The sequence below is a fragment of the Mya arenaria genome, chromosome 13, assembly GCF_026914265.1.
Source record: "Mya arenaria isolate MELC-2E11 chromosome 13, ASM2691426v1".
NCBI lineage: Eukaryota > Metazoa > Mollusca > Bivalvia > Myida > Myidae > Mya > Mya arenaria.
This window is the reverse complement of record NC_069134.1, coordinates 2,972,139-2,988,502: the sequence shown is the minus strand read 5'-3', so window position 1 is coordinate 2,988,502 and position 16,364 is coordinate 2,972,139. Positions and strand designations below refer to the sequence as shown.

The 16,364-nt window shown below is 36.7% G+C and overlaps 1 protein-coding gene across 1 annotated transcript; it reads right to left on the bottom strand.

Moving 5' to 3' along the window:
• Positions 1–213: 213 nt before the first annotated feature.
• On the bottom strand, positions 214–7,439 carry LOC128214606 (40S ribosomal protein S12-like). Its single transcript, XM_052921168.1, has 6 exons — positions 7,354–7,439; positions 7,194–7,236; positions 6,875–7,000; positions 6,508–6,610; positions 2,522–2,623; positions 214–321 (listed from the first exon to the last, which is right to left on the bottom strand). Exons 2-6 carry the CDS (start codon positions 7,214–7,216, stop codon positions 259–261), a joined length of 417 nt encoding a protein of 138 aa, XP_052777128.1. The 5' UTR covers positions 7,217–7,236; positions 7,354–7,439; the 3' UTR covers positions 214–258.
• Between the last annotated feature and the right edge of the window lie 8,925 nt (positions 7,440–16,364).

Below are 16,364 nucleotides of genomic sequence, written 5' to 3'. Positions count from 1 at the left end.
TTCATGATATAAGATTTAAAAAATAAAAAAATCGGAGAAAAATCCGTTTTATTTTTATTTATTTATCCTTTGGGACATTTTCTGCATTTTATTTTTATTTTTATTTCCTCCTCCTTACCCAACTTTTTGAAAAATCTCCCGTAAATCTAAAGATAAAAAACTCTGGCCCTATTGCTTAATCTCCTGTTCATGTAGGTAAATAAAAAACAACTCTTTTTCCTCAAAACTGCACCATTTTATTAGCACACTTTTGACAGGTTATTTCTTATTTCTGAAGTATTCGTTGAGAACATCCAGGGCTTGTGATTCTTTTCCATAATCCTGAAAAACACAAAAGTTGAGTGAGGGAAACAAACAAAACAAGGTAGTTTTGTCACATTAATTGCATTAGTGTCCAGCATCCATTCTCGAGTGTTTCCACCATGTTATTTCATTTGATTTAAAGGCCTAGTTTAAGCCTTCTATAAGTGACCCCCTTCCAATCTATGTACAGTACACAACCTTTGTTTATTGATCTTAATCTACTTGCCTTGATCCCTCTTATCAGATCTCCGATCAGAATATCCTGCTGTGCAGTTTTAGAAGTTTTAAGACTGAAATGGACCCTAAATGGGCCTGAGCCAATAAACAAATACACAGGAAATTGGACCCCTACTGTGGCACTAGTGCAATTAGCAGGAGATGCACAGCAGGGTATTATCATGCCAAATATTCCTTAAACTAGGCCTTTAAATTATGTCTTGATTGAGTTTTATTCAATAGACTTTACAATGGACTTGTCAGACATGTGATCACACTTTTCTCTGCAGTATACTCTTAGAAGAGGGAGCATGTGGTCTCTCATCATTTGTCCAGTTTCTGTGAACTCGTTCATAATTCCAGGAGTGAAGAGTATCATTTCATAATATATCTTGATCAAGTTTAATCATTTTATAGACTTGTCAGACATGTGATCACACTTATCTCCGCAGTATACGCCTTTATCCCTCTTATCAGATCTCCGATCAGAATATCCTGCTGTGCAGTTTTACAAGTTTTATGACTGAAATGGACCCTAAATGGCCCTGAGCCAATAAACAAATACACAGCAAATTGGCCCCTATTGTGACACTTGTGCAATTAGCAGGAGATGCACAGGAAGGGATTATCAAGCCAAACGTTTCTTAAACTAGGCCTTTAAATTATTTCTTGATTGAGTTTTATTCAATAGGCTTTACAATGGACTCCTCAGACATGTGATCACACTTTTCTCCGCAGTATACTCTTAGAAGAGGGAGCATGTGGTCTCTCATCATTTGTCCAGTTTCTGTGAACTCGTTCATAATTCAAGGAGTGAGGAGTATCATTTCATATCTTGATCAAGTTTAATCATTTTATAGACATGTCAGACATGTGATCACACTTATCTCCGCAGTATACTCTTAGAAGAGGGAGCATGTGGTCTCTCATCATTTGTCCAATAGTATGAACTTGTCAATATGCACTCAACTTCCTTAGGTTACTTATTCATGAAGAAATTACTAAATAATCTCTATCCTATGCATACTATCTCATTTCATCAACTTTTACAATGGACATATCAGACATGTGGTCACACTTTTCTCCGCAGTATACTCTTAGAAGAGGGAGCATGTGGTCTCTCATCATTTGTCCAGTTCTGTGAACAGGTTCATAATTCCGGGACCAGTACCATTTCATAATAACTCCAGTTTATGTATGGTAATTTCATGGACTTGTGATCACACTTTTCTGCAGCATACTCATCATTTGACTGGAACTGTGAACTCATTACTTTTTTCACTTTCCACCAAACTATAATTTTAAGTAAAAATCTTTATTTAACAATGCTAGGCTCATTCCGCCCATTCTTGAGCATCAAAATGATACTTCATGTCATTGAACCATTAGAAAGACTATAGATGTACATGAGTTCTATAATGATATGATTTACTTATCAGTTCTTATGCTTGCAAATTTACAAAATAACTTTCCCATATCACGAAAATGTAAGGATGCCACGATACTTTTACATAAAAGCCCTAAAACCAACTTGAAACCCTCCAAAACCATTTAAATATTATTAAATAACCATCATATTTATAATGGACATATCAGACATGTGATCACACTTTTCTCTGCAGCATACTCTTAGAAGAGGGAGCATGTGGTCTCTCATCATTTGTCCAAAATTTTAACCATGCCAGCTTTAATATCTTCTACATGTTTGCACATATATATTACCAGTTTGTAGAAATCATGACACCAGTATGGACAAGTCTGAATGTTTGGCATCATTTTCTTTTAAAGAGTGCTGAGGCTGTACAAGATAAATATCAGAACTTGAGAAAGCCAGGATGGAATCATACTAGTACAGGGCTTATGGGCTTGTGCTTTTTAAGCTACCGGTACTGTTGTAATAACATAATGATGATTGTCAAAACTAGGATGACAAATTAGTTATTCACTTAATGGTCATGACATTAGTTCGATATGATTGAAGTAGAACTTCAGTTAGCCTTACTTTAACAACAACACAGCTGCATCCCACAATTTTCCTGGCCTTGCCCTCCTTGTCAATCTTGCACAGACCAACCCATTCTCCTAGTTTCTTGTTATCATCCACCTGCAAGTGTAAAATTAACATTTGACTAAGTTATTGATGAACAAAGCAAGATATTTTTGTTCTATTATTACTTAAAAAAGTGTACATTAAACCAAGTGTTCACTTATAAAACCAACATATAGGCCTTGTTAACTCTTTCATGCATTGTAGAATAAAATCAGAATCAAACAAACATTTCTGATTTGCATGACTTTTGAGGCAAGCTGTATTACCTACAACTTCAAACTAATACTAATAATAACAAGAGCTGTCACAGAGACAGCGCGCTCGACTATTCCGCCGCTTTTCAATGTAAGGATTGAAACGTTTTGGCAAAACAGGCATGGATCACTGTTAGATTAGATTTTAATGCAATACCGGTACATGGTGTGCCGAGATATTAACATGAATGTGGTTCCATGCGAAATTTTAACTATTCTAAGTCTAAAAATAAAGGGCCATTATTTGCAAAATACAGTTATCTAACTTGGTTATTCAATTAAGTTGGGTGGTTGAATACCATTGTATAAAGTCTCAAAGCAATACATCAAATAGTTGCTGAGATATTATCCTATGTGTGCTAACATGCAAGACCTTAACCAGAATTTCTAAGTCGCATAATTAAGGGGCAAAAATTATATATTATAAAAGATAGAGTTATCTTACTTGATTAAATAAGAAGGTTAAATAGATGGGAGCCTGTGTGTAAAGTTTCAATGCAAAACATGATGTATTCACTGAGGTATTGACTTAAAAGTGGTTACATGCAAAACCGTAACCAGAATTTTTATGTCGTATAAAAAAGGGGCCATTGTTTCAATTTAATGCAAACTGGAGTTATCTTACTTGGTTATTTAAGTAGATTGGATGGTCGAGTACCATTGTATAAAGTCTCAATGCAATCCATCAAGTAATTGCTGAGATATTAACCTATGTGTGCTTACATGCAAAACCTTAACCAGAATGTCTAAGTCAAATAATAAAGGCCCATAATTTGCATTATATTCAAAAAAATGTTATCTGGGAATACATATCTAATGTTTCAATGCAATACATGATATATTTGCTGAGATATTGACTTAAATGTGGTTACATGCAAAACCTTAACCAGAATTTCTAAGTCGACTAATAAAAGGCAATAATTTTGCATTAAATGCAAACTAGAGTTATCTAACTTGGTTAATTAAGTAGGTTGGATGGTTGACTACCATTGTATAAAGTCTCAATGCAATACCTCAAGTAGTTGCTGAGATATTAACCTATGTGTGCTTACACGCAAAACCTTAACCAGAATTTCTAAGTCAAATAATAAAGGGCAATTATTTGCATTAAATGCAAACTAGAGTTATCTAACTTGGTTAATTTAGTAGATTGGATGGTTGAGAACCATTGTATCAAGTATCGATGCAATACCTCAAGTAGTTGCTGAGATATTAACCTATGTGTGCTTACACGCAAAACCTTAACCAGAATTTCTAAGTCGAATAATAAACGCCAAGGCCAAAAAAAAAAAAAATGTCTTGTTTCTGGTCACATGCCTCAAAAAAAACAGGGTCGGTAGGTAGGTGTTTTTTTTTTTTTTTTTTTTTTTATTCAAACCTTTGGAATGAAATAGTATAGCGTTTGAAAAATGATGATGTCTGCCAATACAACACCATCAAATATGGCTTAAAGGAAACTGGACACAAGTTTATAACCATATTTATGTATTTATTAGTTTAACAGAACAACAACAGCACTATTACATGACAAGAAGCAACAAGTCCAAGACTAGAATTTCAAATAATCTCAAGAAACAATTGTCATTCTTTGTCAGAAAACAAATATAAACATGGATGGAAGAAACCGTAATACTGGGTATTTAAACATCACAGAGACAAAATCTAACTAAGTGTAATGTCAATGGTTCTTCATACAGAAAATTAATTTTAATCCTTTAAAACATTAAAAACGAAGGTCCAAAAATGAAACGTTTTAATATGACGTTCGGTATTTGAGAGAGACGAAGTATTTAAATCCATTCACTCAGCATAATGATTCACGCTTCGTCTGCATTATTTTGCCTTAATTCGTCCGATTCAAATAAACCTTGTATACATGTAGTCTTTTGAATTACGAAAATGTCGGTGCCAAAACTGTCATTCTCGGTCGAGGCATTATTTGTTTTACGATGGCCCTTTTACGATATCTAAACAACCATACAACTTACCGAACATTTAGCTTCAAGTCAGACATTTTCTCGCTCGCCATGTAAATTGATGAAAATACTTTTTATTGTTGTTTGCGAATGGGCAACTTTAATGACACTACAACCGTCGAAGTGCGAACATTTGTCTATTTTTATGGCTATCAAATGCGTAACAGACGTCGTCTGCGCAGGGCCAGCCATCTTGGACACGGCCGTATAAAAAACACGTCACGAATATAATATTACTGTCGGATAGCGCGGTTTACTCTTCGGCGCCGGGACCGGGAATCCCGGCTCACTTTACGCTAATTAAAAAAACGGTCTTTACGCTATAAAAAAAACGGTCGGGAGGTAAAAAGTAGGGTCGGTCGGGTGACCAGAAACAAGACATTTTTTTATTTGGCCCTATTATTTGCATTATATTCAAATAATTGTTATCTAACTTCATTAATTTAGTATGTTAGATAGTTGGGAATACACATCCAAAGTTTCAATGCAATAACTGATGTATTTACTGAGATAATGACTTAAAGGTGCTTACATGCAAAACCTTAACCAAGGTATGACGCCAACGCCGACGCCAGGGTGAGTAGTATAGCTCTCCTTATTCTTCGAATAGTCGAGCTAAAAACCATCAAAATATAAGGGAGAAAACTTGCATCTTATTCATGTCAGAAAATAGCCCATTGACCTGAATGAGGCTGATGTTTCTTGTTAACATACACCAGACTTCAGATAAATATTCTGTAACAATATTATTACTTACGGTAGTTTTCGAGTCATGTTTCATACAATTAATAAAAATAACCTACTAGAATGTAACAAGTTTCAATTAATTCCTTTAAATTGTTGATATACTTGGGATATCATACATTTTGCTGAAAAAATGCACAAGGGGGGGTATCTTGGGAACAAAGTGCCTGAGTAAATGATTCTTAAAACGGGGCTTTTTCACCAAAAATTGTGTAGAGGCCTAGCCTTTTCATTTTAGAAAATTTAAACGCGTGAAATTCTGCAAATTGGGAATTTTAAATGCGTTAACGTCTCAAAATAGGAAATTCCACATGAGGATTGAAGACACCTTTTAATCACGGGTCTAGGTATCCATATGAAACTTGGAACTCCTGTTACAATAAACAGGCTCATATTTTCTTACATGTTGAGTCTTTCTAGCTGATTTTTTTTTCAATTATGACCTTTTTAATATGAAATGTGAAAAAAAAAAAATTATTGTTAATTTCTTAAGTAAGTTCTTCCTTTTTGGGAAAAATATCTGGGAATTTTGTGAAAAAAATATCTGGAAATTGGGAAAATATGCCATTTTTCCCAATTGTGAAGTAGCCTAATTTCGGCCCGTAACAAAGAAGGTGAAAAAGCCCTGTAAAAGGTGCACACATTCACATCAATCAATATTTCAAGATTCATTCGATTCCGTAATCAGGTTTAGATCCAGACGTGTGCAGTCAATCTAAATACCTTCAGTAACTGTTGAGAAAGGTGGAAATTACCAAAACCTTTGTCATTCTGTAAATGTTTGTCTGATCTAATTAAACTTAATATAAATAAAAATTATATGAGGATGTTGTTGGTGTTCATCAGGGAGACAAAATAATACAATGATTGGCTGAGCACCTTTTTCTCAATTTGCAACTGGAATTTTTAAATGCCATGGTTATAGTGAGAACCGAGATTATACCCTTCACATTAGAAGCCTTACCTTGATGAGGTTGATTCCATGTTCAGCACAGAGAGCCTCCACAAGTTTCACATACATGGCCTCGTCACAGTTGTTGGCGAGAACACACATATGGGCCTGACGTCTAAAAATGTTTTAAAAGATCTTTAACAGTTGAATAGGAGGGAGCTACATAGTATCGATATATTCACAGTTTTACATGGAAAAAAACATTTAATTAATATGGAACACAAATATTTCTTTAAAATGATCCTAGTCATTATAATAATATAGTAACAGCCGTAGAGGGCATTACAGTCTCGCTGTTGAGCTAGCATTTATGGAAATGCGTTTGATGTGTCGGCTGCAGGTCGAAAGGTACGGGGTTAATCCCCCGTTTGATACTTACTTGTCAAGTGCTTTTGCACATTCATGGAGACCTCGGGCGAGCCCGTCGCTGATAAGTGCAGTTTTGAGGACTTCCTGCAGGGCAGTCATCACATCCATAGCTCCTGCCACTGTGGGAACATCATCTCTGTTAAATTCACAAAATAGTTATAATTCACCTACGACTCAGACTGACACGTCTGTTAAAATTAATCAATAAAAATCGAATGTCATCAAAACATTTAGATACAGGTAAACACAAACATAACTGCCATTAATGGAAATCTTAAGAAAATGCTTTAGACGTGCAAGAAATTAATATTGTAGAAACCAAATATTACCCTTCCGTATCCGAACCAGCCATGTCGAGAAACGGACGTCCTTCTGCAAAATAAACATTAAATCATAAATATGAGAACATTCTTAACATTTTCAATCAGTTATACAAATTTTTGGCTTATATTAGTAATAGATTTTACCGATATGACAACACTAACTTACAATGATATTCCACTTGGGAAACACCGAGTAGAAAGGAAACGGAAAAAGCACGCTTGCTTGATGTCAGAAAAATTAATCGATTAAGGCTGCATGAAACTATAATTGTGTTTCACATTATCACGCACAGTGATTACCCCTTACAAGTCTTGCAGTGCACACCAAACATGGGTTTGATAGAATTGTTTACTTGTTGTTCCCTTTCAAGCCTTCAAAATCTAGCTAGCTCGATTAAGGTTAAGAGCGGGGATGGAAGTATGTCAACCGGTATAACTAAACCTCGATGAATGTGCTCCACTGACCACTGCAACGGGGTGGACAGGGTAATGCATATTGTACGATTAAACGGTCTTGGATGGATAGAAAGATATATTCCTATTCCCCCGTAACATGAAGAATATAATAAATAGTATGTACAACATAAACAATCTTTTGTTTTTATATACAATTGATAACTACAAGCGCACAAAGAAAATTTTGCTATTTTCCGACATGAATAACAGACATTCATAACATATCAAATAAAAATAATAATGAGTTTGTGACCTGGAAATAAAGGTATACAATTATGTTAAAATGAACACATATTGAAGCATGCATACAAATACAAATAGGAAAATTGGATTAGAGCATCGAAAACCGTGATAACATCAACACGTTTTCCCGGCGGTACGGCCAGTCCATACGCGCACGGTTCCACTAGTTGAAATACCACTGTAAAACGGTTAGTTGTTTCAAAAGTATAACTTAAAGGGTAATCATATACATTGAAGTATGAATCTTTATTTCCTCCAATACATGAAGAGTTGAAAAGAGTTATATTTACAACCATGAAATGATATATGCATATAAGTAGTTATATATATACAAACCAAGAGTACACAATCACTTACAGTAATATAAACGTGTTTTAACAGAGTTAAAAAAGTGCAAACAGAATACATACAACCAAATATGTATTCGTTAGGTTATTGTGTCTGCACAACATTATGTACGTTAAATTAGAGAACCTGTTCAGATTTGTTTTCAAAAGTCCTATACAGTATATAAGAGCATCCTTCTTGTATAAAAACGTGGAAGGAAGACTTATTCTGTACACGGGGTGATAATAATGTCCACACACTTATATAGTTAATCTAGCTCGAAAGCGAAACCCTAAAATAACTAAGCGTGTTTTGCCTTGTACCAGAGATTCAAATAAGCATGAGTTCAAATATTAAATAGAAACTATATAACATTACAGCCGGAGCATATTGCAAATGAGTATTGCAATATATACGTTTTTCATTTCGTGATTATCGTTGGTAGCCGTGGCTATACCTAGTAGGTTTTGGCATTGATTTTTCAGAGAGCTTTGTGATAGTTCCCTGAAGTTGGTGTATCCGTGCTGGATTATAATTTGACCCCACAGTTTCTCTCTGACTGTGGTAATCTCGGGACAGAAACACAATTTATGTATAATGTAATTGTCGTGATGTACATAACACTTTTCACACATTTGCATGAAAGTTGAGCCGAGCGCACCAATTGAACGCAGTAACTGTCTACTTATTAACAATAGTCGAGGATGTTTTCTCGCTGAAAACCAAACGCCAGCGGCAGTATTTTCCCTTAGTACATGCGCCGGTATAAAACCTAATGACGTTCAAACTGTCGTTTCTGTGCAGGTTTCCTGACTTTCATATCAAGTAATTTCTTCCAGATACACTTCGAAGGAAACTTTCCATTGTGAACATAGTCCCACAGTATATCCTCAAGATTGTATTTCTTCATGATTCTATGTATTTCAGGCACAAATCCCTTTGATTGGTTGTCTAGATTACAGTAGCTAACAAGTTGGTAGTTTAAAGCATGTTTTGCGAAATATTTATTCGGAAGTTGACACAATTGTCCCAAAAATTGAAGCTTCTTCAAGTCTACAAGAGTTTCAACGGAAACAGTTCCGAGTGCACATAATGCAACATCTGTATTTGTAGTTTTGGTGAGACCTTGTATTATTTTGACACAAAATCTGTGAGACCTTTCTAATTTAATTAAATCCGTTGTAGACATTGTCCAGAACTCGCAGCCATATAAACCTTTTGGAATAACGACAGAATTGTATAAAGTCAATGATGTAAGCGGATTGAGGTTCTCCGGGTATAACCCACTATTGCAGATATTCAGAAAGGTACCACGCATTTTCACACAAGCGTCGTCGACATTCGCAGTGCAGGACAAGAATGGGTCACACTTTATTCCGAGGTGAACATATTCCTTAGCAACATGTACTGTATCGTTCCCTAGTTTAAATGTAGGCACATTGTTATTATCATATTGTCATTGAAGACCAGAATAGAACATTTATTGGCATTGTATTCGTACCGCCAGCGCTCTGAATAACTGTTACAAATGTCTAACATTGCTTGAAGGCCATTTGCGGAGTACGATATGAGAAGCATGTCGTCGGTCACTGTAGGAGAGCTGACCGTGTTGTTGAAGACACAGATCCCGTAACCACTTGTCTCCAACATGTTGATAAGCTGCTTAATATAGAGGAGATATAGGATCGGGGAACTTTTGCCCCCCCCCCCCCCCCCTGTCGATTTCCTTGACGTACCGGGAACCAGTCTGATGTGTTGCCTCCATATCTGACACAGCCGGACACATCGGAGTATATCTGGGCGTATGCTAGGATCGATGTAGGGTCCAATGAGCATTCAGTCATTAATTTGTACAAGAGGCCTGAGTGCCAAACCTTGTCGAAAGCTTTCCGACAGTCCAGAAATGCCACGTACACTTTCGAACCGTGCTCTTGTGCGAAATAGATACTCTCACTAAGAATGAAAGACGTCATATTGCAGCCCAAACCATCTTGAAACCCGCATTGCTGTTTATTTATGTAACACAGAATGTTATCACGTGTACGAGCCAACAAAACGTGCTCGAATAACTTAAAAATATAGATATCAGCGTAACGGCTCTATAATTGTCTGGATTGTCTTCTCTTGTTTTGCCACCTTTATGCAGTGTGATTATAATTCCACGTTTCATTGATGCAGGTATGTAGCCTTGCCTTAACATCTGTGTGAATAAGTTAGCGAGAATCGGTGATAGGACTTCTTTGGCGCACTTAAGATGTTCATGCTGGATTCGGTCGTCACCAGCAGCCTTGCCAGTTGGGGCGACAGCTATAGCGTTAGAGACACACTCGGGGTTAACTGTGATTTCGGGATCCGGTTAAATATTTATTAAACCATTGCTTACTTCCGTTTCAGCAGTCTCCTTCCATGTGTTGTCGAATCTTTCATCTGTCATTGGTGTATATAATTCTTGGAAATATTCAGCCCATTTGCCCGTAATTACGCTTTGGTCCCTGACGACGGAACCATCAAAGTTCAATCCCGCCCCTACAAGATTCTTCTTAGTGTTTCTCCGCCTTTTCACAAGACACCAGAATCCTTTTGAATCTTCTTCAGCCTTCCTGTCTATTTCCTGGTCAAGCTTTACTAGATACTGATTAACACTGTTTCTGTGTAGCCGTCTGAATTGACGTTTATCAGTTTTATAATTGACGTACGACATACACAGTGTCTGCCGCGGCCGGTCATCTGCACACCATGCGGTTTTCAGTCTGTTCATATTTTTTTATGCGCTGTTTTAAGAATTTCACTCCGGTAAGGTTTCAGAAACTTTGCATACGACTTCTGTGGGAGAAATTTCGAAGAAAAGTCGTTAATACGATTTTTCACCAGATCATATGCATTATCGATATCCGCACTATTAAGGCTGTCGTATTTTAATGAACTTAGTTCTCTGGCATTCGTGAATAAATCCACGTACTGTGAAATATTATCGGCCTTAAGCTTGTCCCAATTGATACTTATGAATTTACTAGAACAATTTGCATCCACGAAATCAGGCAGCATTAATTTAACATATATCGGTCTATGACGTGATACATTTAAACAATCGTCACCAAACACATTACATTCAACAACACAGTCAGATATTTCTAATGGCAAACAAATAAGAGTACATCAATAGTCTGAATCATACTGCCTCTCTGATACTTCTAGGGGTTCCACCTTGGTGCCTTAGCAGGGCGGTTACTAATTTGCATATAGAGCCGGAGCTTCTGTGCTCATAACATTACATCCATTATAGTCTATGACTGAATGATATTGACCATCATATGAAACAAAGGTAGAATTTGAGCCAGCACAAAGTGGTGTACAATTTATTGGTACTAGGTTGCAATTGCTTAAAAAATGTGTAAAGTGTATGTTGCGAGTGTTAGGAGTACAATAACTGATATAGATATTTGCATTAAAATCTCCCAGAAACAAGCATATATACCTTCAGGGGAGTAAATGTTCCATAAGTCATACAGTTGATCTATATTTTCCCTATACATAGTAATTGAATGATTCGTGTAAGGTAGATAAACCTGAAAAAAGAACATGTAGTTATCGGGGGTTATCTGCACTTAAATACCAATTATATTGTCGTCATTAATATGTAAAGGCACAACTCTATCTCTCAAGCGTTTGTGGAATAGTATAGCAACACCGCCTTTTCCGACCTTTCTATGCCTAGTCATGTCATATAAGGCATTATCACAAACGGCATAAGCACAGTAATCGGAAGTTAAATTGTCTAAAAAATGCACATTATCCGGATACAGCCAATGTTCAGAGATACCACATATATCAATGTCTTTGCTAGTCAGTGTATCAATAAGAAATGTCGCACTGGAAAAGACACCCGTGACATTCCACGTCAAAATGTTTACATTCATAACTAGAAAATATGTCAAAATTAGTACCCTTGTAAACATTGATCTTTTAGTAGCTATATTCAGAGTCATTTAGATATCGCAAGTGTTCGAATCTATTATAATTATGGCTACGTTGTTCACTCTGTATGCTGCCGTCACTTCCGGGACGCTCGTCCTCGTGCTGCACTTCGTAACGGTCATAATCTACGCAATACCTGGGATGGTGGCGTGTATCAGTATTTCCGGTTCCGTTTTGGAAACGAGGCGGACGCCCTTGAGACCACCTCCGTCGCTGTTTCCTTATATTGGTCCGGGATTGCCAGGGTTGGCAGTTCACAAATTCAGGCCACAAATTTTCACACAGAACAAGATCGGCTTTACTGTCGGCATAGACGTTTAGGCGGACAATAAATTTGTCCGGATACCTTCGCATGGGAAATATAAGAATATTCGATACTGTTGGGCCACGGGCATTCACATAGGCCGCCAGCTGTGTGGTTGTCATTGACTTGTTGTAACCACCTATGAAGAAGCGTTTTGCCGTACGTCTTATAGGAGACTCGAACCCTGTATTGTCTGCATGGACGTTTTCAACATATTCTTCATCATCTCCAAAAGGGGGCTGTTCTTGCCGCGAGGAAACAAGTACCGGGATCTTGAATGTCTCAGAAGACTGCACATTAATCCCGTGGCTGCGGCCCTGGTGGGCCGCATGTGGCTTCTGAAGTGAATGAGCGCGGAGTATGATGTACGCTGTGTGGAGCATTTACACGAATAGCTGTGGATGCGTGGTTTACGCCGTCATGCGATAACTTTCCGGTCTGCACATTTGGTGCCGTGGTCACATGCAACGTGTCGTTGTTATTTGTATAGTGTTGTTCTTGAGGGGGGCTGGTAGTATCGTCAAGACCATAAAAAGACACGTGCAATTTTGTGATCGCAAGTATACTAGCATTATCAATAAAATGTTCTAGTCTGTCTAGGCGATGTTCAATTGCTTTAATTTCCACTTCGAGAGGTTCGATGAGTGCGCGTACTTCACCGAGCACGACCGTCTTTATGTCGGCGATTTTCTGATTTATCACCTTCGTTTCCTGAGAATTTATTTTGTCATTTGCAAACATTGTCTGTTTTACATTAAGCAATTCAGTCTGAACATTGGCCAGTGACTCCTTCAGAAGTGTGACTTCCGCTGCGTGTGTGCATGAACCACTTCCGGGGTCCGTTGTCACCTTTCTAGCTGGCGTTTGCGACACTGAGCGTTTACTGTTGCTGATAAGGTCCTTCATAGAGGAGAAGTCCTCCCCCTCCATTACAGATAAAAGGATGTGGATATCATTAGCGAGTTTTACTGATAGTTTTTCACCTCTGCGAGAAGCCATTCGTCGTTTCAGTTCCGAACAATCTAAGAAAGGAAAGTCATCGTAGGACTTTAATGCTTCGAAGAAAATTTGTCTCGTGGTTTCCAGATCGACCTCAGATGACGCATACTCGCGCAGACTCCTAGCAATGAACATACCGGATGGTAATTCTCCAAACCAAGAGACAAGTCTATTATATTCTTGGTAGAATTGATCTTGTTGCAAGATTCCTGTGAATGAATCGCCATTTCCATAATTGTCAATATCATTATTAAGGGCATCGAGTCACACTTCATTGTCATTAATGTTGCCATGGACATTGCTGCAGGGGCTATGTGTAAAGGGTACCTTTACCTCGGTATTGTCTTGATTTAGCACCGGATCAAATTCCATACCTTGATCTCTGTTCTTTATAACCGTTGACCGTTATCCGTAATATTACAGTAAGAAGTGTTCACGTAATCCTTTTTTGAATATTTACAGGTTAACAACCATATTTTAGACACCTTTCTATCCCACTGTGTTTCATTGTTTTCACAATTTTCTTGATTTACTCACAACTCATTAATTGAAAACAAATGAACAGTTTTTGTATATATCCGTATGCAAAAGACCTAAACACTGGTATAAGATAATCCATAGAATTCCAGGAATATCACATAGTAAATCCTGATTTTGCGAGAGAGCAAAAATAGCATGACCGTTCACTCTTATGCCCCTAAATACAAATGTAAAAAAGTATTGCTTAGGGGAGGTATGATATTTATCATGTTATTTTGATATTACACCTATCACTGTAAAATAATGTTAATTGAAAAAGTAAATTCGTAACACCTAAAACAAAATACTTGCCGAAAGGAAAACACAAGTAGTTGTATGCGTTCGACAGATGTTATATACATTTAAAACAATCATAATTAGATATTAGCCCATGTAAATTTAATTTAATAAGTTGTTATTTTAGTTAGAAGGGGGTGTAAGCCATCCCACTCAAAACAAAACTCCCTTTCCGTTAAGACAATGGATAAAGATATTAGTGAAACATCTTATAGTTCTCAATTTCTTGTATTTTTAAAGCAAAAAGGTATTATTTACACATTGAACATTTACAAGAGGGACCTGTCCAGGTGCGGATCAGCCTTCTAAATTCCAGGTAGTTTTGGGAGCACCTTATTTACTTTGGGAGGCTGTTCGATCCATATCTGACTGGCCTCAAAGCGAAAAGAGTTTTTCCCTTATTTGGTTGTCCTACTGATGGAATGTCTACACAGTTTTCGTATCTCAGATTAAAATTACATGTCTTAAAAATTACAAGGTTTTGAACATATTCTGGTGAGATACATTACAGACATTTGCAAGTTTCAATAGCAATGTATCTTACCCTGCTCAAATGTAATGTTGGCAATGAACTCTATATAGAAGATTTTCGTAAGTTGAGGTGTAATCATTAAAAACAATTTTTAAAGCTCTGTATTGAATCTTTTCATATTTTGCTGTGTTGGTCTTGCTACAAAAATGCCAAACGACAGGACAGAAGTTGAAATTGGATCTGATAAAAGATTTAAAGATACTTAGCTCAGTATTGATTGTTAAAAATTTGCCGAGTCTTTGAAGAATATTCAATTGCTTAGCTGCTTTTTTGTTCCTCTGGACATCAAAATTTAATAAACTATCTACCTCAACACCTATAAGTTTCACTTGCTCTTCACAAAAAATGGTGGGATTAAGTATATTGAATTGTTTTATTTCTTTATCAGACCTTGAGCCAACCGAAATTGCCTGAAATTTGTCAGGGTTAGCCTGCATTTGATTGGAGGTAAATCAGTTTATCAAAATGTTACTTTCTTCTTCAAGAGTGGTCTTAACATCATCTGGATTTTTATCACACACAGAAAGAGCATTGTAATCTGCATAATTATACAAAGCTGCATTAGTGATAAAGTAGAAGATGTCGTTTAGGAAGATGTTGAAAAATAAAGGCCCTAATATTGATCCTTTTGGTACGCCTTTCAGGATGAAGTCCCACTCACTGGTAATTTAACCAAGTTTGACACGTTGCTTTCTGTTTGTAAGATAGCTGGAAGGTTTGTTTCTTCACAGTGCAAGCAGTTACCTCTCACAATGAGTTTCTACGCCACTGGCGTTTAAAGGGGCTGTCTCACGTATGATAAAATGGTGGAAAAAAGAAGAAAATTGTCGAAAACTGACATAAACTTGGCATCGATGTGTACAATGCATTGAAACTTACTAACTGAAGTACTACATAGTTTACAATTTATTTAAGTTTAGCAGTTATTTCGTATTTTTCCATTAAAAAAGATTACTGGGTATGTCTACCAGGTAGAATTCATTCCTTATGCGTGATTGGCTAGTCGGTGTTATCACGTGATATTACCGAGGTAGGTGTATAGCTTAATTATGTCATCCGATTAGAATTAAGTCTTTGTAGCTCAGTGAGTAAGACGCTGCACTTCAATTTTGGCGACGCGGGTTCGAACCCGGTCTCCGACACATTTTTTTTTTTACATTTTGGTAGTTTTTTACAATTATTATATCAAAGCGTAACACATTCTTTATGATATTTGTCCTGAGATAGCGTACTTGTTATTTGTATTACATAATATTTGTTTTTTTAAGTATTGGTGTATCCAGACTTTGAAAATTATACTTCTAAGTGTTTGGACAAAATGTAAATAACTTTTGAACACATTATCTGCATATGAGATTTGAATTATTACTAACTGAAAAGAGAAAAATGTAAAACTCTTCATAACATTTGTGATAACTTTAGCCTGGAAAATATTATCTCTGAACCTACATGGTTTATGAAAAATTGCAGGCCCACACGTATTGACGTTATTCTCACCAATGCAAAGTCTTTCATGTGTAATACT